At 27.7% G+C, this 23,032-nt stretch overlaps 3 protein-coding genes and 1 long non-coding RNA gene across 4 annotated transcripts; all 4 read left to right on the plus strand.

Annotated features, from left to right (window-relative positions):
• Window positions 1–40: 40 nt before the first annotated feature.
• Window positions 41–2,477, plus strand: LOC126895225 (uncharacterized). Its single transcript, XR_007701607.1, has 2 exons — window positions 41–757; window positions 2,129–2,477. It is a non-coding gene; the product is annotated as an uncharacterized LOC126895225 (long non-coding RNA).
• Window positions 2,478–3,447: 970 nt separating this feature from the next.
• LOC126895218 (tubulin alpha chain, testis-specific-like) lies at window positions 3,448–7,872 on the plus strand. Its single transcript, XM_050666831.1, has 4 exons — window positions 3,448–3,637; window positions 6,047–6,269; window positions 6,341–6,642; window positions 6,706–7,872. The coding sequence occupies exons 1-4, from the start codon at window positions 3,635–3,637 to the stop codon at window positions 7,528–7,530; spliced, it is 1,353 nt and encodes a 450-aa protein (XP_050522788.1). The 5' UTR covers window positions 3,448–3,634; the 3' UTR covers window positions 7,531–7,872.
• Window positions 7,873–8,306: 434 nt separating this feature from the next.
• On the plus strand, window positions 8,307–12,598 carry LOC126895217 (pleiotropic regulator 1). Its single transcript, XM_050666830.1, has 9 exons — window positions 8,307–8,490; window positions 8,547–8,653; window positions 8,884–9,035; window positions 9,115–9,353; window positions 10,188–10,532; window positions 10,597–10,715; window positions 10,792–10,993; window positions 11,057–11,188; window positions 12,391–12,598. The coding sequence occupies exons 1-9, from the start codon at window positions 8,449–8,451 to the stop codon at window positions 12,448–12,450; spliced, it is 1,398 nt and encodes a 465-aa protein (XP_050522787.1). The 5' UTR covers window positions 8,307–8,448; the 3' UTR covers window positions 12,451–12,598.
• Window positions 12,599–12,621: 23 nt separating this feature from the next.
• On the plus strand, window positions 12,622–15,815 carry LOC126895216 (5-methylcytosine rRNA methyltransferase NSUN4). The gene is made up of 9 exons (XM_050666829.1): window positions 12,622–12,764; window positions 12,838–13,017; window positions 13,074–13,240; window positions 13,314–13,639; window positions 14,205–14,336; window positions 14,648–14,802; window positions 14,910–15,034; window positions 15,407–15,544; window positions 15,604–15,815. The coding sequence occupies exons 1-9, from the start codon at window positions 12,669–12,671 to the stop codon at window positions 15,740–15,742; spliced, it is 1,458 nt and encodes a 485-aa protein (XP_050522786.1). The 5' UTR covers window positions 12,622–12,668; the 3' UTR covers window positions 15,743–15,815.
• The last annotated feature ends 7,217 nt before the right edge of the window (window positions 15,816–23,032 follow it).

Genomic DNA, 23,032 nt, shown 5'->3' on the forward strand with positions numbered 1-23,032 from the left:
GGTTACGTGAGTGATGTCACTATGACATCATGTCCATGTGTGTGCGTGAACACTTAACCTTAGCCACACCGCGAGCCAGTGACCTTGAACGGCGAACGCATTTGACTAACAGCGGACCGGCACCTAGGCATCGTCGGCTACCTATAATAAGAGATTAAAAAACACTGGGAACCCACTGACTTAAAGTCGTGGTCGTCAATTCTCTTTGTTGTCCATCATATCCCCCCTACCTAACAGATTATTACTATCTGCCACCACTGCCGTACAGATTCCAACCGGAATCGTGTGTATCGATTTGTTTTCATTAAAAAATATAAGATTCTTGTCAGATTAGGGAACCCCTAACCCAAACATAAAAAAAAATTGTATGATAATCAATTCAATTTAATAACAGCTGCTGCGGCAATCGTGTTATCATAGCCAAACACTATTGCAAACCATATGGTTAACCGTGGTTATATCCGTAGGTACTATTTTATTGATATAAAATTCATTCTATTTATCATTTAATTATATAAATATTAAACTAAGTACATTTATATTAATTATATTTAATATGTAAATAGAAATAATTTACTTAAAAACAATAAAACACTATCAAATTTTTGAAGTAATGCGTAAATACATTTTGAGGCAACGAGGAATATCTTGGCCTAAATTAATTTTAGCATCGGCAGTAGGAATCATTGCCGGTGTTTACATTTGGAAGCCGTTCTTCGAATCTCTTGATTCTGAAAGATCTTCAAGTGATACTAAGGTTTGTGATCCTTTATTTTAATTTTCTCGAGATAATGTATATAATTATTAAACAATGTATTTGTGTAGTAAATAATGTTAAAAATGTACAGATCTATCAAGAAACACACTTGATTATTTATATTCTGTTATTTTGATTTACAAAAGAGTATCACTAATTTTGGTAATATATCATAATATTAACTTTAAAAAAAATATATTTTATACATTAACAAAGAAGGATTAGGACATTTTAACTTTAAAAATTCTTAGAAAATCACTATACCATTCAATAAAATCATTTTTACTAAAAATTAGAGATACCACTTTCTGGCTTAAAACGATAGTATTATTTACCTATAAAAACTGTCTACTGTATCTACAACATTATATATATCAACCTCGTTACTCATATTAATTCTATTTTTATTACTTGAAGTACTTGTTAAAAGGTATACAGAGTGATTCTTTTAGTACTAATCACTCTATTTCTCTTAAAATAATAATTTTGTTGTGAATTTTCTGTTTTAGGCTTTTGTTAGTTACATATGTATTTCCATATTTTTACATAAAGTATTTTTCATATTTACCCCTTAATTTATAAAAAATAGAGTTGATACCTGTATAAGATACATTTAAGGATTAAATTTTATAAATGAAAATGAAGGAAAAAACTGGGTAAATTGAGTATAGAGGATAAAATGAGACAACTCATTTTTTCAATACACAAACTGGAAAATATTAAAACATTTAGAATATTTTATTTAAGTAGAATTTATAAGTTATATTAAAAGTATTATGATAAGCATTTAATTACACAGCATATTAATTTTTAACCCTAAAGGGTTGAAAAAAAAATTATTTAACTACATTTTATTTTAGAGTGTTATGAAATAAATATTTTTTCTTTTTACAAAAATTTAAAATTCACAATAAATTCTCAGAAAACTAGTGTCTTACCAATTATGTATATTAAAGAATAATTACTCAGAATTTCTACAACAAAACATACTATGCGATAAATCTTTGTAAACTTGTTAGTGAAACTTAATGTTTAGTCATAAATTGTTTTGTTTGTTAGGCATTAGATTAGCTCAATCGAATAGTAGCTTTACTATTATCAGGGCTTAAATTGAGAGGGAACTCAAAAAAATTGACCACCAAACTCTAATGACGGTCAGAGAATATTACCTTTAAGATTTCATCATAATGTATGTAATTATATGAATAATGCAATCAAAATAATATAGAAAAAATATTCTTCTCTGCATTTTTGTCACTTTAAGAGTCCAAACTATCAGTAATTTATTTATTAATAATATAATTGGTGTTATAATAACTATTAATAATTCTATACTCATTCATATATTTAAAAAAATATAATTTTTTTTAGAAATAATGCAAGCTCAAAAACCAGCTCTTCGACCTGGTGGTCCACTGGCAACAAACTTTAATAGAATATTAGCATTTGTTGGCTTATCATGGTTTGGTTATATGGTAGTAGTACGATATGTTATTAAACCTTTACATGTAAAAGGTAGATTGAAAGAGAACGAAAAACTTATGAATGAATTATATGATGAACAGAAACAGCAAGCAAAGAAAAATGAATAATTTTAATTTAATAAGTATATACTTTTTGAAAAAATGTTTGAAGTGTCTTGTTTATATTTTTTAATTTTTGTGCAACCACATCTAATAGTTTATGTTATAGTATAAAAATAAAATCAATGATATTGAATTGTAAATAGTTTTTTTTTAGGTCTGTATTTACCAAAATTCCTACTAAAAGCAAAAATTTTATTACCTTGATGGTTTTTTTAACTCATAAATTCCAAAAATACATAGTGATGAGAAAAATGTTATTAGTGTTAACTCTAAAAAAAAAAAAATCACAGGGGTATTATATTCCTATCTTCAAAGTAGCAAAAATTACTAAATATGTATAAATGTATTTCCTACTTTTAATGTTTAAACACTTTTATAATTTTTTGAGGTCTATGTATACTGACCGAGAGTATTGCTAAAATTATATATTATATTTAAATAATATTGTATATGATATATGTTTTTAATGGTATTTTACAAAATGATTACGATAAATTAATAAGTTGAAGTTACCTTAAATATTTCATTTGTGTTTCTGTCTTTAAGATGGATGTTAGATATTATATATGTTAAAGCATTCAGTTTCATTTTTTGGGTATTCTGGAATAATGTGTTAATACAGAAAATGTACAATATATTAAATTAATGAAAAGGGTTTTTAATAGTGCATAATGCATACTATATAGTAAATATCCATAAAAAAGATCTTGAGCAAATTATTGGTTTATATCAATTTTCAGATTTAGATTAACCCAAGATTCCAAATGAAACTATGGATGTTTTAGTGAAGATATTTGATGAACGTAATTTTTATCAAGTAAATATTTTATTACTTAAATTATATTATTCTATATTATGTTACATTTATATATTATATGATAAAATAACTGTATTTATACAAATTGGATTCAATATTGACAAAAATAAAAGTATCGAATGATAAATAAACATTAAAATGATACTCTTACATAATAAACTTATTAAATTATATTGGTGCTATGATTAAATGTTTCTTATCAATCTAATAATTTTGTTATTGCACAGATATTATCGGAGATTATATTATAATCCCCAATACTTCCTAGTTATTTTGGGTGTCATCTAACTGGATAGCCCGGTTGCGTAAATAGTCGTTGATTCGATCGACACATGATAGATATCATTAACTAGTTAAATACACATCATTCACACCTCAGCATATTTGCACAATCACTACTTATAAATTAATAATTTTATTTTTTACCTTCAAGTAACTTTTTCCAATCGGCGATTGTCATTAAAATAATTCAAAATGGTAAGTATATTTTAAATTGCGATTGTGTGTATGCATTTATATTATTCAATTTAAGAAAAATTAGTTTGCCTTGATAAAATATTGTTATTAATACAAAAAAAAAAACTTTATGTTCTAAATTTTTTTAATACAATTTTGAATCTTAAAAATATTTGTGATAGTTTACAGTATTCTATGTTAATAAAATAAATAAATTCTATCTTGTGCTACTCAACATACGAAGACTATCTCTATATAAATATGAGTTAAAAGCAAGTCATAATTATAAGGTTTAAAATAAAAATATTTGTCAAAACCAAATAAAAAAACAAACAAACATATTTGATACCAATAAACATAAAATATTGTTAAACATAATACAACTTATGATATAAGTTGTATTATATCATAAAGTAATTCTTATTACTATAGCTATATATTACTTATTATAGCAGTAGTTTGAAAATTGTGCAATGGAATATTTTCATAAATCTGAATTAAATGGGGACTTTTTCCATCGCATTGTTTTATTCCCCCCATACGCTTATAATATTCTACTAGTTAAAAAAAATTGTCATCACAATTTATTTTCTATGTGTAAACAACTTCCTAGTTACGCAAAATATATTTTTTTGTAAATTACTACTGATTTTTGTATTCTATACTTAACTAGCCCCTTAACATAGAAAACCTAGAGGTAGTTCCCCTATTTAAAAATTAATGTCTCATCAAAAAATAATAAATGATGTATAAGTATTGTTAAATATAAATATTTTTAGGAAATTTTTTAATATTTTGATGAACAAAAATAAACTTTAATAAGTTTATTTTTGTTGAGTGAACTTTAAGGGTTTTTCTCTTCGTGAAAAATATATGTTCTAGCTACCAATAGTTTATTATAATTTGAAATTTAATTCGTACTGGAATTATAGTCAACTATCGATCGTTAGAATAATCAAACTTTTTCAAAGAACAATCATATCAAAGTACTTTAGTGACTTTAATCTAAAATAGTCCCCACTGTATTAGGTTTTTGTAACCAAGAATTATTTTTTACCGTTATCAAGCCAGACAAAGGCCTATATGGGCTCCAGGAGTCTTTTACAGCTCATTTATATAGTAGGAGGCTAGACCACTAGTCCTCTTCTAATAATATTAGTGGATAGTTCCCGCTTATTTTAATAAAGTAATTAATTAATATATCTTTGTAAAATCTATTTTAGCTATGAAAACGAAATATTATATAATATAATTGACATGTATTTTTGGAGTGTAATTACTTACAACTACTTATATTCCTTTATTATATGTAAAATATTTTTGTATAAAATGTTTAATTATTAATAATTAAAAAATAAATAAATAAATTTTTCAGTAATTAATCACGGATTAATTACTCAATAGACATACAAGATGATATTTTCAACGTTAGCCGATAGATTTCTCTTACAATAATAACTTTTGTAAGACAACTATTTGTCATATTTAAATATTTTATAGTTTTATACATTTCTCGATTTAGAAGTTATTAATTACTTTCTTAATTAATTCCTTAAACTTCATAATGGTGTCAACTTATTTTTTTTAAATAGCAACATAAATATTTAACAAGCTTAAACTAATTTACATTATAATTAAAAAATAAAAAATCATCTAATTAAAAAAAACTGATTGATAACAACTTTTGACTCATTATTTCAGAAGTTATTAACATTTTGAAATATATACTGGACATGAGGCGCGCATATGATAATATTTATCATTAGTTATTTCTCGATCCCACCTCTCCTTTCGTCTAATTATAAAAATATGAATAACTTCCAAAGTAACAGTTCAAAAGTTGTTATCGACTAGTCATTTTCTAAATTATATCATTTTTTATTATATAAGTTAGTTGAAAATATATACTGTCATTTAAAAAAATTAAGTTGACTCCCTAATGTAGTATTAGAGACAAATTAAAAAGGTAATTAATCACTAATATATTGAAAAGTATAAAAAAACGAACCATTTTTTAGCATAATTATTATTTTAATCGAGTAACTAAAAAAATCGCTCTGTATAATACTAACTTAATAAATACTAATAAAACAATAAACCGCATTTTAAATAGTAAAATTCAACCTGATTGACAGACATTTTTAAAATTTCAAATTAAAAAATATTATAACAAAATAATATATATCTCATGTTTCAACGTTTAGGTCACTCTACCTAAATAGACTCTTAAAATCCGTGCGCCCTGAGGTTCTTCTTACCCTGGATCCTTTTAATCCGGGCCTGCTAATGTACAGCTAAATTTTAGTTTTTTTTATTAAATAGTACAATCAATTAAAGGAGCATTGATTCTACCTCTCCTAGATAAGCCAGTATTCTTACGTGTTTTTAATTTAAGATATTATTGTTTAACACGGTCATAAATTTTTCCAGCGCGAATGTATTTCCGTGCACGTTGGTCAGGCTGGAGTCCAGATTGGTAACTCTTGCTGGGAACTATACTGCTTAGAGCATGGCATTCAACCAGATGGTCAAATGCCATCCGATAAGTCTGTAGGCAGTGGCGATGACAGCTTTAACACATTTTTCAGTGAAACAGGCTCTGGAAAACACGTGCCGAGAGCTGTGTTTATCGATTTAGAATCGACTGTCGTTGGTAATTTAGCAAATAATATTTGTTCTGGCATTTAAAATCATAATTAATTTTGCCCTTTACCCATATGGCAGATGAAGTGCGAACCGGAACCTATCGGCAACTATTCCACCCGGAACAGTTAATCACTGGTAAGGAAGATGCTGCAAATAATTATGCGCGAGGTCATTACACAATCGGAAAAGAAATCGTAGACGTTGTACTGGATAGGATCCGAAAGCTAGCCGATCAGTGCACTGGCCTGCAAGGATTTTTGATATTCCACTCATTTGGAGGTGGCACCGGTTCTGGATTTGCGTCTTTGCTTATGGAACGCTTGAGTGTCGACTATGGAAAAAAGAGTAAACTTGAATTCGCCATTTATCCTGCTCCACAGGTATTTTATTGGTTTAGTACCAATTACTAGAAATTTAACTATACATTTATGTTGTGAATTTAGGTGTCTACGGCGGTAGTGGAACCATACAACTCTATTCTAACCACACACACTACGTTAGAACATTCGGATTGTGCGTTTATGGTAGATAACGAAGCCATCTATGACATTTGCCGCCGAAACCTCGACATCGAACGTCCTACGTATACTAACCTAAACAGATTGATAGGCCAAATCGTATCGTCCATAACAGCGTCATTGCGATTCGACGGTGCCCTCAACGTGGATCTTACTGAATTTCAAACCAATCTTGTGCCTTACCCTCGCATACACTTTCCGTTAGTCACCTATGCGCCGGTTATTTCGGCTGAGAAAGCTTACCATGAGCAACTATCTGTTGGTGAAATAACCAATGCTTGTTTTGAACCAGCAAATCAGATGGTCAAGTGTGACCCCAGACTCGGAAAGTATATGGCGTGTTGTATGTTGTATAGGGGAGACGTTGTGCCTAAAGACGTCAATGCAGCAATAGCGGCCATCAAGACTAAGCGCTCTATTCAATTTGTGGACTGGTGTCCGACAGGCTTTAAAGTAGGAATCAACTATCAACCACCTACTGTGGTACCGGGTGGTGACCTGGCAAAAGTACATAGAGCCGTTTGCATGTTGTCTAACACAACGGCCATCGCGGAAGCTTGGGCCCGTTTGGATCATAAATTTGATCTCATGTACGCAAAAAGGGCCTTTGTACATTGGTATGTCGGTGAAGGAATGGAAGAAGGCGAGTTCTCCGAAGCCCGAGAAGATTTAGCAGCGTTAGAAAAGGATTATGAGGAAGTAGGTATGGACTCGGTCGACGGTGAAGCCGAAGAGGGAGAAGATTTTTAGTCAGAATTATTTTAATATTAATAATTTGAACCATTTATATAATCGTATTATATTAATACTCGAACACTTTATTATTTTTATTTGATACAAAGTTTATTTTTATTAGAATATTTATAATTTTACTGTTTTGTTAATAGTAGTAGCAAAATAATATTTATAATAGTGCTATTTTTTATAACGTAATTTGGAAAAAAACTAATAGTGTATTTTTTTCATTTGAAATTATTTAGTTTGTTTAATTTTGTTTAGTACTACTTGTTTTTTAATTGTTATCAAGCATATTTTTTTTTCTTTAAAAATTTTAATTCATCTAACTTGTATACATTTAATCTACTATCCATAGACGACTTTTTTTGTTACTAAATTTTAAGGACCCCTTCAAAAAATTGATAAAAACTATAATAGTTAATTCAAAATACCACAAAACAATGAATTAATAAAATGTTACAATATTTATAGGATATGATAATATCAAATTATGATACAATTAATAACAGTATCATAAAATATTCAACATTTTACACGGTTATTAAGAATATTATTTAGGCCACGTAGGAGGAATTTTTTATAACTTAGATTTTATATAGACAATAATAGTAATTCAAAAAAATAAACCGGTTAAGTATAACCAGGGTTTTATAACGAATAGTAAAAAATGTCTATAGACATTTTAGTCCCTATAATCACATTTCATAGTTTCAAAGAGATTATAAAATATAGATATAATTTATGACCTAGGTATCTTATCGTAGCTAACATTTAATTTATTTTGTTTAACCCTCGTAGACAACGTTATGAAATAATCAAAATACTTACTGTACTAAGTAAAGTCTAAAGCATATTTATAAATTTTAAACTTATGAAATAATCAATTATGATTTATATTTAAACATTTTAGTTAATTGTAGATATTTAATAATGTCAGCCAGAAGTCATGTTAATGGAATGAATTTTTCTGAGGTAAATGTCATTCTATTAATTTTAGATAATTAATTAATGTTTTTATAATTTTTAAGGATGTTCAGAGACATTCCGTTCATACACTTGTATTTCGTTCTCTAAAGAGAACGCATGACATGTTTTTATCGTGCCAAGGAATGTTACCACCCATTGATGAAGAAGCGTTAGTATTTTATTATAGTTCATTTAATGTTTAAAATAAACTGTTTATTATTAGTCTTATTTTACTTATACTTTTGTATATGAATATACATTAAGTATTCAATTTTTAGTTTTAACTGAGTAAATTTAAATTGAAGAGGAATGATCTCTTAGGAGATTAACCTCTATTACTACTATTTTATTGTATATTTTATATTTTAAAACATCTATTTATTAAGTCAAATTTTACAGAGAAAGAATAAAAAAGCTTATTAAAGCTAGAGACAACTATGGACTTGTTTTTGATAAAGTAGAACTGAGTAAAATCAATATGAAAAAATCACAACCTAGTCAACCTAAATTTGACAAGGATCCACTAAAGAATAATTTACCATTAGCTATAAGTAAGATTTTATACATTTTAATAGTATTTTACAATAGATGTTTTATGTTCAATTATTGTGATCTGAAACTTAAATATAGTTGATAATCCAGAGAAGTCTAATACAAACATTGAAACTAGTATGGTCTTATCTAGTCCAAGCACTCAAAACATAGCTGCTGCTAATCGACTTATGAACCATATTATGCCAAAACCTAAATGGCATCCACCTTGGAAATTATACAGAGTTATTTCAGGTCATTTAGGTTGGGTACGGTGTGTTACTGTTGAGCCAGGAAATGAATGGTTTGCTACTGGAGCAGGTGATAGAGTAATCAAAGTAAGTTAATAAATTACTATTGAAATAAAATAACTAAATTATGTCAAATTATACAGGTATATGTATTTCCCTCTATGCTTAAGCTTGGTTCAATTACACCAATACTTAAAACTAGGAATTTTTCTTATGCTTAAAATTATCTTCTAATTTCTGTATTTTCCATTTGTATAATAAAAAATTAAAATAATTGTACATAAATTTATTTAGATAAAATTATTATTTAAACCTTATCCTGGTTGATGAACAACATGTTGTCCGTTCCAATTGCTTTACTGCCATTTGTAACATTTACCTATATCTTTGATTCCTTAAAAAAAAGCAGGCAAGTCAATCTATTTACACAAACTTCTCTTAGGCTATCAACAAAATTGATCACACTCTTGATTTTCTTCTCTAGTTGGTTTTCATATTTTATTTCATTCCCAGTAAGTAGCAATTTGTATTTCCTTGTCTGAAATATTAGTTATAGTCAAAAAGTCTTTCATTTTACACATATTCAGTTGTAGTGGACATTCAACAAATAGTCTGTATCATGCTCCCCATTGCACTCATATTTTCTGTCCTCCTTTATTCCCCATTTTATTGTATTATCTGCTATTCTTCCAGTTTCGTTTTGTAATCTTTTTAGTGTTTTCTGTATCAGCCATGGTAGATAACTTTCAAATGATAAGCTTTCATTCGGATCCTTCCATATCTGTGAGTGTTCCACTTTTATTTTCTCCTTTCATAGGCTCCTTTGTGAGTGATCTGTAAATAAAAAATCTGTGTACTGTTATTATATTAGAACTATTTATGATTTATACACCACATAATACTAAGTTCGTATGTTTTTAGGTTTGGGATTTAGCTACTGGAAAACTTAAAATTTCATTGACTGGTCATGTCAGTACAGTTAGAGGCCTAGAAGTTAGTCCACGTCATCCTTATTTGTTTAGTTGTGGTGAAGATAAACAAGTGAAATGTTGGGATTTGGAGTATAATAAAGTTGTTCGGCATTATCATGGACATTTAAGTGCTATTTACAGTTTATCCCTTCACCCAACTATAGATGTATTATTAACTGCTGGAAGAGATTCAACAGCTCGAGTTTGGGATATGCGTACAAAAGCAAATGTTCATACATTGACAGGACATACAAATACTGTAGCAAGTGTTATTTGCCAAGAATATGAACCACAAGTTGGTTAATTTTATTGTGCTTCTTTAATATTAGATAATTAAAAATATTAAAAATAAATTCTAGGTATTAACTGGATCACATGATTGCACAATTAGATTATGGGATTTAATGGCTGGAAAGACTCGGGTGACACTTACTAATCATAAGAAAAGTGTACGGTCTCTTGTTTTACACCCTAAATTGTAATTTGTCACAGTAATAATTTCTATTGTATTGCAATGTTGATAAATAATTTTCTATGTTTGTGTTTTTTATTAGATCCATGTTTACTAGTGCTAGTCCAGATAATATAAAGCAATGGACTTGTCCAGATGGTAAATTTATTCAAAATCTTACAGGACATAATGCCATTGTCAATTGTATGGCTGTTAATTCAGATGGTGTGTTAATGTCTGGAGCTAATAATGGTACAATGTATGCTTGGGACTGGAGAACTGGCTACAATTTTCAAAGAATACAGGTTTATTTTTAATATCTTTGTGTTTAAGAAATGAAGCATTTTTAAATTGGTGTTATATTGTAGGCTCCAGTACAACCAGGATCAATGGACAGTGAAGCTGGAGTTTTTGCTATGGCTTTTGATCACAGTGGTACTAGATTAATTACTGCTGATGGTGATAAAACTGTAAAACTGTACAAAGAAGATGATACAGCAGTAAGTATTTTGTAAACAACTTTACATTTTGCAATACAGGTGACCATAAACCACTCAATTGATTGCAAAATAAAAACAATTCTATGATTTATTCTTTCAAAATTTTTTGTTGGGTGGATTTGAAAATATCTAATAGTTTTTTTATGTTCATCTTTTAGCTTAGTATGAAGCTGAAAATATATAAATATTCTATGATGTGTTTTATTTTTTAATTAGCTTATCAAAGTGTCTATGTAGGGCTGTAGAAAATATTGCCATGTTTAATTTGGTATAATGACCATCAAATCTCAAGAATCTATGACAAATCTGATAACAAATAAATATAATTGTAACTCAGTTACAACTTGACTCAGGTTAATTCTATGTATATCATTAGAAAGATAAAGCCATCTGTTACAAATAGATGTACCTGGGGATCGATTATAATGATAAATACACAAAAATTAATATGTATAACCCTATAACTTCTAAAAATCATGATCTTGGATAGTTTTACTTTTTTCATATTAAAGTACATTGTGTTACTTTTAATTGATGTTGGTTTATAGAAGGTAGGTTTTTTAAAGCATTATCAAAAATTGAAAAAAAAAAAATTTATGATTATTACACCTTTATAGAACTTCGGTTTGTGATCGTATTTTCAAGAAAAGTATGTTGAAAGTACTTGTCTTAAATATTACCACTGAACATATTTTTTTGATTCAAGCTGGTTTATCCATAAATATTTACAGGAATACCAACTTTAGAGTTTGTTACTCATAGGAATATTTTTTGGTGGTCAAAAAGAAAGTAATTAAAAAAATCTTGTGGGAGGTGACACAAAATACTGAATAAAATCTGGCTTTGAATTAAGATATTTACCATACAAAACACTTCAAAATATGCTAATTTAATAAAAAAATTGTATACTTTTTGGTCACAAAGTATTTTTAAAAACATGAATGCTGTTTTTTTTTAATGAAAAAAAAGTATATTTGTATATAATTATATAGTATTTATATATATGTGTGTGTGTCTTATGTTTACTTTCAGTCAGTTTTATCTAAAAAAAATATTGTAGGTAATTTTTTTATTTTATGTTTGTGGAAAACATATCCTTGTGTGGAACAAGAATTACATTTTAGCTTTATAAAAGTTGAAAGATGAGTGTAGATATTTCTATTTTTCAATTGATAATTTATTATTTATTCAATTTTTTTCAGACTGAAGAAAGTCATCCAATTAATTGGAAACCAGATATTTTAAGAAGAAGAAAGTATTAATATATTTTATTTTGTAGTTATAATTTTTCTAAGACTCATTGTATTATGACACAAACATTCAACATGTAAATTAAGATAACAATTTTTGATAAAATGATAATACTATCAATATTATGTCAGTGCAACACATTTTTTTTTTTTAATAAAATATTATTTAATTCCTTGAATTTAATTTATTCCATATGAGTATAATATTCATATGAGTGTAATCCTTTAAAATGTTTTCCAACAACTTTAGATCTTTATGTCCTTATTCAATATCGAGTAAAAGCGTTATGTTAAAAATCCCACTCAGAACAAAAAAAACACATTGGGTTAGTATTCAATAAAATAATTTATTTATAGATTAAAATTGAAAATTCTTTAAATTAAAAATGTTATTATTAGTCAGTTTTAAAAAAGAAAATTCATCCTAAAGATAAAGCTCTGGAACATTTTGACGACTTTTATGGTTCAGTTTATGGTAAACGTTGGAAGTCTATGCGCTTAGCTTTATTATCACCTCATAAATATATGGCTGTTGTAAATAACTTTGGTAATGCTGATATAACTGCTCAAAATCTAGAGGTATATGATTCAAACTTATGTGTTAAATTGATTTTATGTAATGATTATATTTAAAGTGGATGGGAGCAATAAATATTAAGAATATTATTGAAATGGAGAATAAAAAGATTGAAAATCAAAGTAAAATAATTAAAAGAAAATCTAAAAATATAAATGAATTGGAGAAGAAACTGGAAAAATTGTTATTAAGTAATGATATTAAAAAGAGTCCTTCAACTGAAATGTATTGTAATTAAATATACCAAATTAAAGAAAAAAATAAAATCTCTATTATACAAATTTTATTTATTATTTAGACAAAAGTCTTATGTGGAAAAAGCTTCTCTCCAAGATAGTTTAGCAGAAGCTGAATGTGATGAAAGCAGAATTATAGATCCAGAAAATCATACCAACCTTGGTGGACTACATCAATTTGTACCTGCTACTGAAGTTCACGGAAAGACTGATTGGATACCTGAGTCACAACATTATCAATATTATAAAGAAGACTCAGATTTTCCTATAATTTTAATCGAAGAAGATAAACGATTAATTATTCCTCAATATTTACAAGTCTATACTTTTGATCGTGGTGACATTTCACCATTTCCACATCCTAAAACTGGTATAACAAAAGTCAGCAGTAAGTTAATTTTAATTAATTAGATGTTATGTTTATAAGAAACATGTACATTTTAAACAGAAATAAATTATTCCATTTTTATTTTAAGGGAATTGTGTGTAGCTGTCAATTATCATTTTAATGTTTACAGTATTTTTGTTTGAATGTTAAATGTAGTTTCATGGTAGTTTTTTGTTCAGATGTATATTTTTCATTTAAACAATGAACATTTTTTTTATTTAAGCTCTGCAAATTGTTGGTTTGCTAACTTCTTATAACAATGTCATTGCTTATAATTTTATCATGGTGTCAGTCATTATGTTACAGTTACGCATAAATAACTTTACTACTATGGATGAAGGCTATATTTGAGGGTTGTACATTTGAAACACAGAATTTTAATTAAACAGATTTTATTGAAAAGTATGAATAATAAAATTAAGCTAATGAATTAGCTCAATTTTTATAGTAATTAAAATATTCAGCAGTTAGTTTATTCAATTTATCTTTTCATTTGAGCATTATAATTAATTTATGTTTACTTAACTAAGCAATTAACTATTAAAAGTTTTATTTCTCATTTCAGATTACTATTTATTAGATGGTGGTTCTATTTTACCAGTATTAGCTTTAGATTTACAACCAAATGATAAAGTTTTAGATATGTGTTCTGCTCCTGGTGGAAAAGCTCTAGTTATGCTACAGACTTTATTTCCTGGTAGTATTCAAGAAAGTTATACTTTTTATGTTTATTTATTAAATTTTTAGTGATTAATAAAATTGTGAAAATATGTTTGAACAATTAAATAATATATAAAAAAAGATTTTATGAAAAAAAAGTAAAATAAAAAATTAATATTATATATTTTTTCGAAACTTTGTTCAACTTATTTTTAAATATTTTATATCTTATGATTAATATAATATTTGGAAGTAAATTATTTTTCAATGGATTCAGTTAAGTCTTTAAAGATAATATATTAAGTTTAAATTACTAAAGAAAGTTTTAATTAATATTTGATTTTTTAGAAAACCTACTTTGCAATGATGTTCAGGAATCAAGACTGAATAAATTGCACAAGGTAATGTCTGAATACATTTATGATTATAAAAGTTGGGGTACTAGGCTGATGTTTTCTCAATTAAACGCTACAGAATTTGATGAACCAGAAATATATAATAAAGTATGTACTATTATTTAAGTTAATTAAAAAATATACTTTGAAATTAATTGTTATCAATTAAATTTCACATTGTTCATAATTTTGTAAAATACATTTTAATTTTGAAGATTCTAGTAGATGTGCCATGTACAAATGATCGTCATAATTTACAAGTGAATGAAAATAATATATTTAAGCCTACTAGAGCAAAAGAACGGCTTCAATTACCAGAACTTCAAGCATCAATTTTAAGGTATTAATCAAAATTTACCTATAAAAGATATTTGGTCAATGTATTTTAAATTAAGGTACAAATATAAAATATTTAAATACTCTACCTGTTGTATATTTATAATCAAATACAGATACTTCATTTAAATATTTTAAACCTTTTGAACCATTTATATATCTTAGTTCCCATTGCAAAAGCTTGAAACTTGATAATTAGAATTTTTTTTTTTTTGAGAAATTATTATATAACAATATACTTATAATAATGACATATATTGGAATAAGATATCTAAAATTTTTGTAGATAAATTGTATGTGTGTGAATATTAGAATAATTAAAATTATATACTAATTATAGAGACAGTAAAAAAAAACATTATTTTATTATTTTTAGTAACGCCTTGAAAAATGTAGCTGTAGGAGGCACTGTAGTTTATTCTACTTGTTCATTATCTCCAATACAAAATGATGGTGTTGTAAAGATGGCTTTAAAACAAATATGGGAAGATACTAATCATCAAATTATTGTCAAGTAATTTTTAAATTAAATTGAGACTTATTTGTGTCTAAAAATTTTCCTTTTTTTTTTAGAGATTTAAAAAATTATTTTAAACCGCTCAATTCGTTGTATTCATTTGAAAAAGAATTGAAGTTGGGTCAAATGGTTGTGCCATTTTTACCTCTTAACTATGGGCCTTTATATTGTTGTAAACTAGTCAGAATTAGATAATAATAAAACTTTATCAATATTATTCTAACAGATGTAGCTTTTTGTATAATAAAATGAAATAATTTAAAAATAATTTTACTATCTACATTATTTTTAATAAGAAAATTAAGTTTTTCAATTAAGTGTTTGATCTTAAAACTTTTTTAATCTTGAATTTGAATTATTAAAAATATAGATGTCCATGTCAACTATAGTAATATAAGTTATTCTATATGACACACTTTGTATCCATAGGTTTTGAAAAATGTAGTAAATGTGGATACAGTTCATACTATTAATGTAAGAAAAATGTATCTCGAAAAAGCATTTTAAGACAAATAACTAGATAGTTATAACCTTCCATAAAAGTTATTTTGTTTTTAGCATTGCTAAGTTAATTTTTATAGAGGTCTTTTGTATATTTAAATGTTAAACAATAATCAATCATATCATTAAAAGGAGTGATATAATTTTATAAATGAACTTGACTGTCCACAAGTAATTAAAATTTTATTTACTAATCAGATAACGGAAAGTACTAAATTTCAAAAAGCTGATGCAAGTAAAATGGTGCAATTTTTTTTTTTAATAAAGTATATGTTCTTATAAATTGAAATTAAATCATATGATGCCTATTTTTAATTTTAATAAATTTATTGACTATATTTGGTTAATTTTGGTCCTTGAAATTTTTTTTTTTAACCATATACACTAATTGCCATCTTTGGTATAGATAAAAAAGATTTTATTGTAGTCGATAATAAGAATTTAGTATTTTGAAATCTAAGATCTTCTTCTTCTTCCTCGCCTTAATCCCAACTACTTGGGGTCGGCCACCCTTATCCTAAGCTTCCACTTGACACGATCTCCCACATCTTCTACGCTCACATCAGCTGTCCTCAAATCGCATTCAATAGCATCCCTCCATCTCTTTTTTGGTCTTCCTCTATCTCTTCTTCCATCAACATTCATTTCTACAACTGCTCTTACAGCTTCCGATTCTTCTCTCCTCATAACATGACTAAATAATCTAAGTCTATTTTCTGTCATCTTATCCACGATTGACGCAACACCTTTACTTCATCTTATATGCTCGTTCCTTATCCTATCTTCTCTAGTCACTCCACTCATCCAACTAAGCATTCTCATCTCTGCTACACTTATTCTCTGCTCTACTTTCTTATCAACCGCCCAACACTATGAACCATACATCATAGCTGACCTCATTCCAGTCTTGTAGAATTTACCTTTTAGCCTCATTGAAATTCTTTTATCGCATAAAACACCAGACGCTTCTCTACACTTCAACTACCCGCACTTAAACCTGTGTCTTACATCCTCGTCAATACCATTACTCTTTTGCACAACTGACCCTAAATACTTAAAACTCTTCACCTCTCCTATCATATCCTCGCCTATTGTCACTGACCTTCTCATTTCACTTACCTCGTGTTCTCCTTCGTCATATTCGTATTTTATATACTCTGTCTTACTTCTACTTATTCTTAAACCCTTTTATTTAAGAGCTGATTTCCACACTTCTAGCCTTTGATTAATTTCCTCCCTATTTTCTTGTATTAACACAATATCGTTAGCATACAACATGCACCACGGCATCTCTCTTTGTATTTCTCTAGTAATTTCATCCATCATTATAGAGAATAAGTAAGGACTTAAAGCAGAACCTTTGTACATTCCTACTCTTACCCGAAAACCTGATACTAGTACGCTTTTTACCCTGGTACAAGTGCCATCATACATATCTTCTACTATATATTAATGTACCTTTTCAGGACTCCTTTTCTCATTAATGCCCACTTTAAAACCTCTCTCGGTACTCTATTATACGCTTTCTCCAAATCTATAAACACCTTACACAGCTTTTTCTTCTTTTCCTTAAACTTTTCTATTAGTTGCCTCACACAAAATAATGGTTCCATTGTTGACTTACCAAGCATAAATCCAAACTGGTTTTTAGATACCGATGCCTCATTTCTTATTCTCTTATCTATTACCTTTTCCCAAATTTTCTTACTATCATAAGCTTTATGCCTCTATAATTTCCACACTCCTGTATGTCACCTTTACCTTTAGATATTGGACCACAATACTATTTCTCCATTCATTTGGAATTTTCCCTTCTAATAAGATTTTATTACAAGTTGCTTTAACCACCTTATGCCACCACCGCCTAATATTTTCCATACTTCATCTGGTGCTACTGCTTTATTGTTTTTCATTGATGTCCCGTCTCCCATACCTATTTCTCACTAATTAAATCTACTAGACCCTCATTTCACGAGATATCCTCTAATGTCTCTTTTGGGTACTCCTCATTCAGTAATTTTTCAAAATACTCTTTCCACCTTTTTTTCACATCATCATCACTCAAGAGTACCTTATTATCAATACTTTTTATATACTTTATATAATGATAATCTTTAGACCTTTTCTGTCTTACCTTTGCAAGTCTATAGATTTCTTTCTCGCCTTCCTTTGATCCTAGCCTATCATGCAACTCATCATACCTCTTAAACTTCGCCTTACTTACTGCACAAGCGTTTATATTCCATCCAGTCTTTTGCTCTTCTGCAATCTTTGAATTGCTGTTTCTTACTTTCTATGATTTTTGAACGTCCTCATCCCACCACTAGGTTTCCTTGTTTCCTGGCATTCTACTCCTACTCTCAACAGCAATCTCCTTTGCAGTATTCTTTAGACAACTAGCAAATCTATTCCACACATCATTTATGTCTCCCTTGACATTCCACACCGTCCTCTCTTTTACTGTCTTTATAAACCCTTTTTCAATTTCCACCACCGGATCTTCGATTTACTTTCCGTGTTCTTCTATTTTTGATTATTCTCTTTCCGGTACACCACAACTCCATTACCATCAGTCTATGTTGTGTAGTTAACACTCTCGCCTCGTATAACTTTACAATCTTTTACTCGCTTTACACTCTCTCTCTTCCACATAAAATAATCAATCTGTGATCTATTCCCCCCACTTTTATAAGTTATATAATGTTCTTCACTCTTTCTAAAATAAGTATTAACCACAGCAAGATCACACGATATTGTGAAATCCAGGATTCTTTCTCCAGCCTCATTCTTCCCACTAAAACCATACCCCCCATGTACACTTTCATATCCTCTCTTCTCATTACGTACATATTCATTCATATCCTCTCTTCTCATTACGTACATGTTCATTCATATCTCCACCTATCACTGCATCCTCATTGCCAGGTACCCCTTTCATCACCTCATCCATCTCTCTCCAAAACACTTCCTTGTCTATTTCATCACCCACTTGTGGTGCATAGGCACTTATTACATTTAGCACTTTTTCTTCGGATATCAATTTTACGACCATAATTTTGTCACTTTTCCTAGCTACTTCTACTACTTTAATTTTCATCCCCTCATCCATTATTATCCCTACACCATTCTTTGTACTAGACTTTACTGAGTATATTATTTTATAATCCTCACCTATTTCCCTCGATTTCTTTCCTTTCCACTTAGTTTCCTGCACACAACAAATGTTAACTTTTCTCCTCTTCAATACTTCTACTAATTATCCACTTCTACCAGTTAATGTTCCAACATTCCAAGTACTTATTCTTACTTTGTATCTATCTTTCTCCCTTATACACCGTTGACACTACAAGCGTTGGGTAGACCTGTACACATGACTGGTGAAACAGCTACCGCACAAGTTGTCCGGCTTTTTTTTACAGATTATGAAGTCTGTATCTTAACTGTCATTTAAGATTTTTTGGGGATTTTTTTTAATGTTAGTCAAATGATGATTAAAAACTTAAAATTACAAACATTTCTAATAATTTATGGGGTATGCGCTGGTGAAAAGAAAATTAATTTTTCTTTTGTTAGCATTCATATCTTCATTCGTAGTTCATTATTTTGATAATTTTAAAATAAACCGAAGAGAAATTATTTATTTTTTTTGTGTAAAAATAATGATATAATCAGTTAGTTACCAAAATAGTGTACCTCTTATATTTAGAAATTTACTATGACTATAACTTTAGGAACTCTACGTTCTGATAATTACACAGAAATTTCGCCTCTCTTCTTTTCTTAACAGTCATGATTTTATTTCGCTAGGGATATTTGGAATTTGTGACTCACCTCTTAAATATGACACTACGGTATTGTATTAAATTTATAAATGTTTGTATATCTATTGAAAAAGAGAAATTGTTAATTGACGCGCCAAGATCATAAATTTTAAACCCAAGATATCTGTTTTGTTTGTCTAAGCAAAAATATGGTTCAGTAAATAATATTAATTAAAATAATTATTAACCTACGACAAAACACAATTAGTGAAAGATGAGAAACAGTATTTACAATTAAATAAATACATATTGTACATAGTTGATTACGTTATGAAAAAAACTAATACAGTATATTTGAATGTGCATTTTTTAAAAGGAACTTAAGTAACATATTTGACAATATTCGTTTTAAGGTAAATAATTTATATACTTATGTAAACACATTATTTTGTTTTGAAAAGGTCCTTCGCCATATAATATTGGCTGTATGAAATATCCAGAAAATGTTAAAATTATATTTTGTCAATTCATCAGTCGCTAGTAGCGGATGTGTTGTGTTTTATTTCATAAAAATGTTTTACAATATTAGTAACGTGACAATATCACCCTAGTCATACCTATTATTTTAACTATTTCAGGAAAATCTTAATTTAAAATTCGGATAACCCCACAAGTAGATTCTTGTAGTAAATGTGAAGAGTTTAGTTAGAATTAAATTACCACACATAGGTGAAAATGCAAAACGGATTGCTATAACGGAATTAATCATTCATAAAAGAAGAACTAACAAATTTTATAGTACATTTAACAATAAAGTAACTAATTCCAAAAATTAATTAAATAATCACATAATATTATAGAAATTATGATTTTAATATTTTAGCTTCGATGCGAAGCTGAGTAGGTATTAATTTTACTATGATGTGTTTTTTTTTTTTTTATGTCTGTTGCCACTTTTTCTCAGCTCTCACTGGACCGATTTCTTTCAACAATACGTTAAAAGATCACAAATCGTATCTAGTTGAAGACATTACCCTTAAAAATTGAAAAATTTCTCTCGTTTCCCGTAAATGAAGAAAATCTCCAAAAAAATTGCTAATTTAAAAATCGGTAAATTTTGTCATTTTTTTTTCTTAAAACTTCCATAACTTTTTCAAAAATAAACAAATCAACATAATTTTTTTTATACTAAAACCTTAGATATTTCCCTTTCATTTGACATCATTTTTTTGAAAATCTAACACAACCTGCTCATTGGGGTGGATTTAAAATAGCAACTTTTTTACAAAAAACTAACTTTTACAACTTAATTTTAGAAAATGTTCCGGAAATACTGGATCCTTTAAACATATATCAAATCAAAGGTTATGTTATATACTATAAAATGAAAAAAAAAATTGTCCCGACACTTTATCTTTTATGTGCAAATGGCTGTCGAAATTAAAAAAAAAATGTAATTTGCGATAAAAATCATCTTCTATCAAGATGTTTTTTGTACTTAAAACTGCCATAACTTTTTCAAATATTAACAAATCAAAATAATATTTTTTTATATTGAAACCTTATGTAATTTATTTTCATTTCTTATCATTTTATTGAAAATATAACACTTATTCTGCTCACAGGGGGGGATTCAAAATAGTAACTTTTTTACAAAAAATTAACTTTTGAAAATGTTCCGGAAAGACTGACACTTTTATATATATTTTAAATAAAAGCTAATGTAATATACTTTAATTTGAAAAAAAAAAAATTTGACCTCTGGACTTGTCTTCATGGTGAAAATGACTACCGTATGCAAAAATATGCTATTTTTGTGAAAAAATTCTTGATATTATATTTTACATTTTTTAACATTATGTTGCTATAACTTTTTAAAAAATGCATGAATCAATTCTATTTTTTAATAATAAATACTTTATATATACCTCTTTCATTCGACATACTTTTTTTTTTTAATCGGATCATATCCCTTTAACAAGGGGGGTCAAAACTTTAATCATGCGTATTTTTACTAAGATATTTTCAATTTAATTTTTGAAAGTATTCCGGAAATACTGACACTTTTATATATATCTTAAATTAAAACTTATTTAAAACTAAATTTACTGATTTTTAAATTTGTAATATACATATATTTTACTATGATTTGTTTTTTTAGCTTCAATGCGAAGCTGAGAAGGTATTAATTTTACTATGATGTGTTTTTTTTTTTTTGTGTCTTTATACGCTCAATCTCAGCTCTCACTGAACCGATTTTGATGAAAAATATGTCAAAAGATCACAAATCGTATCGTAAAGTTATAGAAAAAGTCTAATTTCACATTTGGAAACATCGCGAAAAGTTGATTTAGAATAGTATATTTTTGTTTCTGATGGAAGTTCCTTGTAGTCCAGTGTATAAAACTTATAACTTTGTTAACTGTTATAACTTTATCAAAAATGACCAAATCAGTATATTTTTTTTATTTAGATGCATGTCTTTATCTATCATTTGGTTTTTTTTTATAAATCTAACCCTTTACCTGCCCACAAGAGGGATTCAAAATGTCAATTTTTTCACAAATATTAAGTTTTTCAACATAACTTTTGAAAATGTTCCGGAAAGACTGACACTTTTATATATATCTTAAATTAAAGCTTATGTAATATACTTTAATTTGAAAAAAAAAAATTTGACCTCTGGACTTGTCTTCGTGGTGAAAACGGACATCAAAGTTAAAGAAAAACGTACGATTTCCGTGAAAAAAATCTCGATTTTATATGTTATATTATTTAATTTATATTTTATATAACTTTTGGAAAAATGTATGGATCAATATTATTATTTTTTTATAATAAATATTTATATACCCCTTTCATCTGGCACGCTTTTTTTGTAAATCGGATCATACCCCTTTAACAAGGGGGGTCAAAACTTTAAACATGCGTATTGTTACTAAGATATTTTCAATTTAATTTTTGAAAGTATTCCGGAAATACTGACACTTTTATATATATCTTAAATTAAAACTTATTTAAAACTAAATTTACTGATTTTTAAATTTGTAATATACATATATTTTACTATGATTTGTTTTTTTAGCTTCAATGCGAAGCTGAGAAGGTATTAATTTTACTATGATGTGTTTTTTTTTTTTTGTGTCTTTATACGCTCAATCTCAGCTCTCACTGAACCGATTTTGATGAAAAATATGTCAAAAGATCACAAATCGTATCGTGT

This window comes from Daktulosphaira vitifoliae, unplaced genomic scaffold (assembly GCF_025091365.1).
Source record: "Daktulosphaira vitifoliae isolate Bord-2020 unplaced genomic scaffold, ASM2509136v1 Scaffold_1, whole genome shotgun sequence".
In the NCBI taxonomy this organism is placed as follows: Eukaryota; Metazoa; Arthropoda; class Insecta; order Hemiptera; family Phylloxeridae; genus Daktulosphaira; species Daktulosphaira vitifoliae.

What these genes read in the sequence shown, in the direction of transcription:
- LOC126895217 (XM_050666830.1), top strand. Translation starts at nt 8,449, where the DNA reads ATGTCAGCCAGAAGTCATGTTAATGGAATGAATTTTTCTGAG. An exon ending in CTTGTTTTACACCCTAAATT is followed by an intron (nt 10,716 to 10,791) that starts GTAATTTGTCAC and finishes GTTTTTTATTAG; the next exon opens with ATCCATGTTTACTAGTGCTA. An exon ending in ACAATTTTCAAAGAATACAG is followed by an intron (nt 10,994 to 11,056) that starts GTTTATTTTTAA and finishes GTTATATTGTAG; the next exon opens with GCTCCAGTACAACCAGGATC.
- LOC126895216 (XM_050666829.1), top strand. Translation starts at nt 12,669, where the DNA reads ATGTTTTCCAACAACTTTAGATCTTTATGTCCTTATTCAATATCGAGT. An exon ending in AAGAGTCCTTCAACTGAAAT is followed by an intron (nt 13,241 to 13,313) that starts GTATTGTAATTA and finishes TTTATTATTTAG; the next exon opens with ACAAAAGTCTTATGTGGAAA. An exon ending in CTTCAAGCATCAATTTTAAG is followed by an intron (nt 15,035 to 15,406) that starts GTATTAATCAAA and finishes TATTATTTTTAG; the next exon opens with TAACGCCTTGAAAAATGTAG.
- LOC126895218 (XM_050666831.1), top strand. An exon ending in TTTAGAATCGACTGTCGTTG is followed by an intron (nt 6,270 to 6,340) that starts GTAATTTAGCAA and finishes CCCATATGGCAG; the next exon opens with ATGAAGTGCGAACCGGAACC. An exon ending in CCATTTATCCTGCTCCACAG is followed by an intron (nt 6,643 to 6,705) that starts GTATTTTATTGG and finishes TTGTGAATTTAG; the next exon opens with GTGTCTACGGCGGTAGTGGA.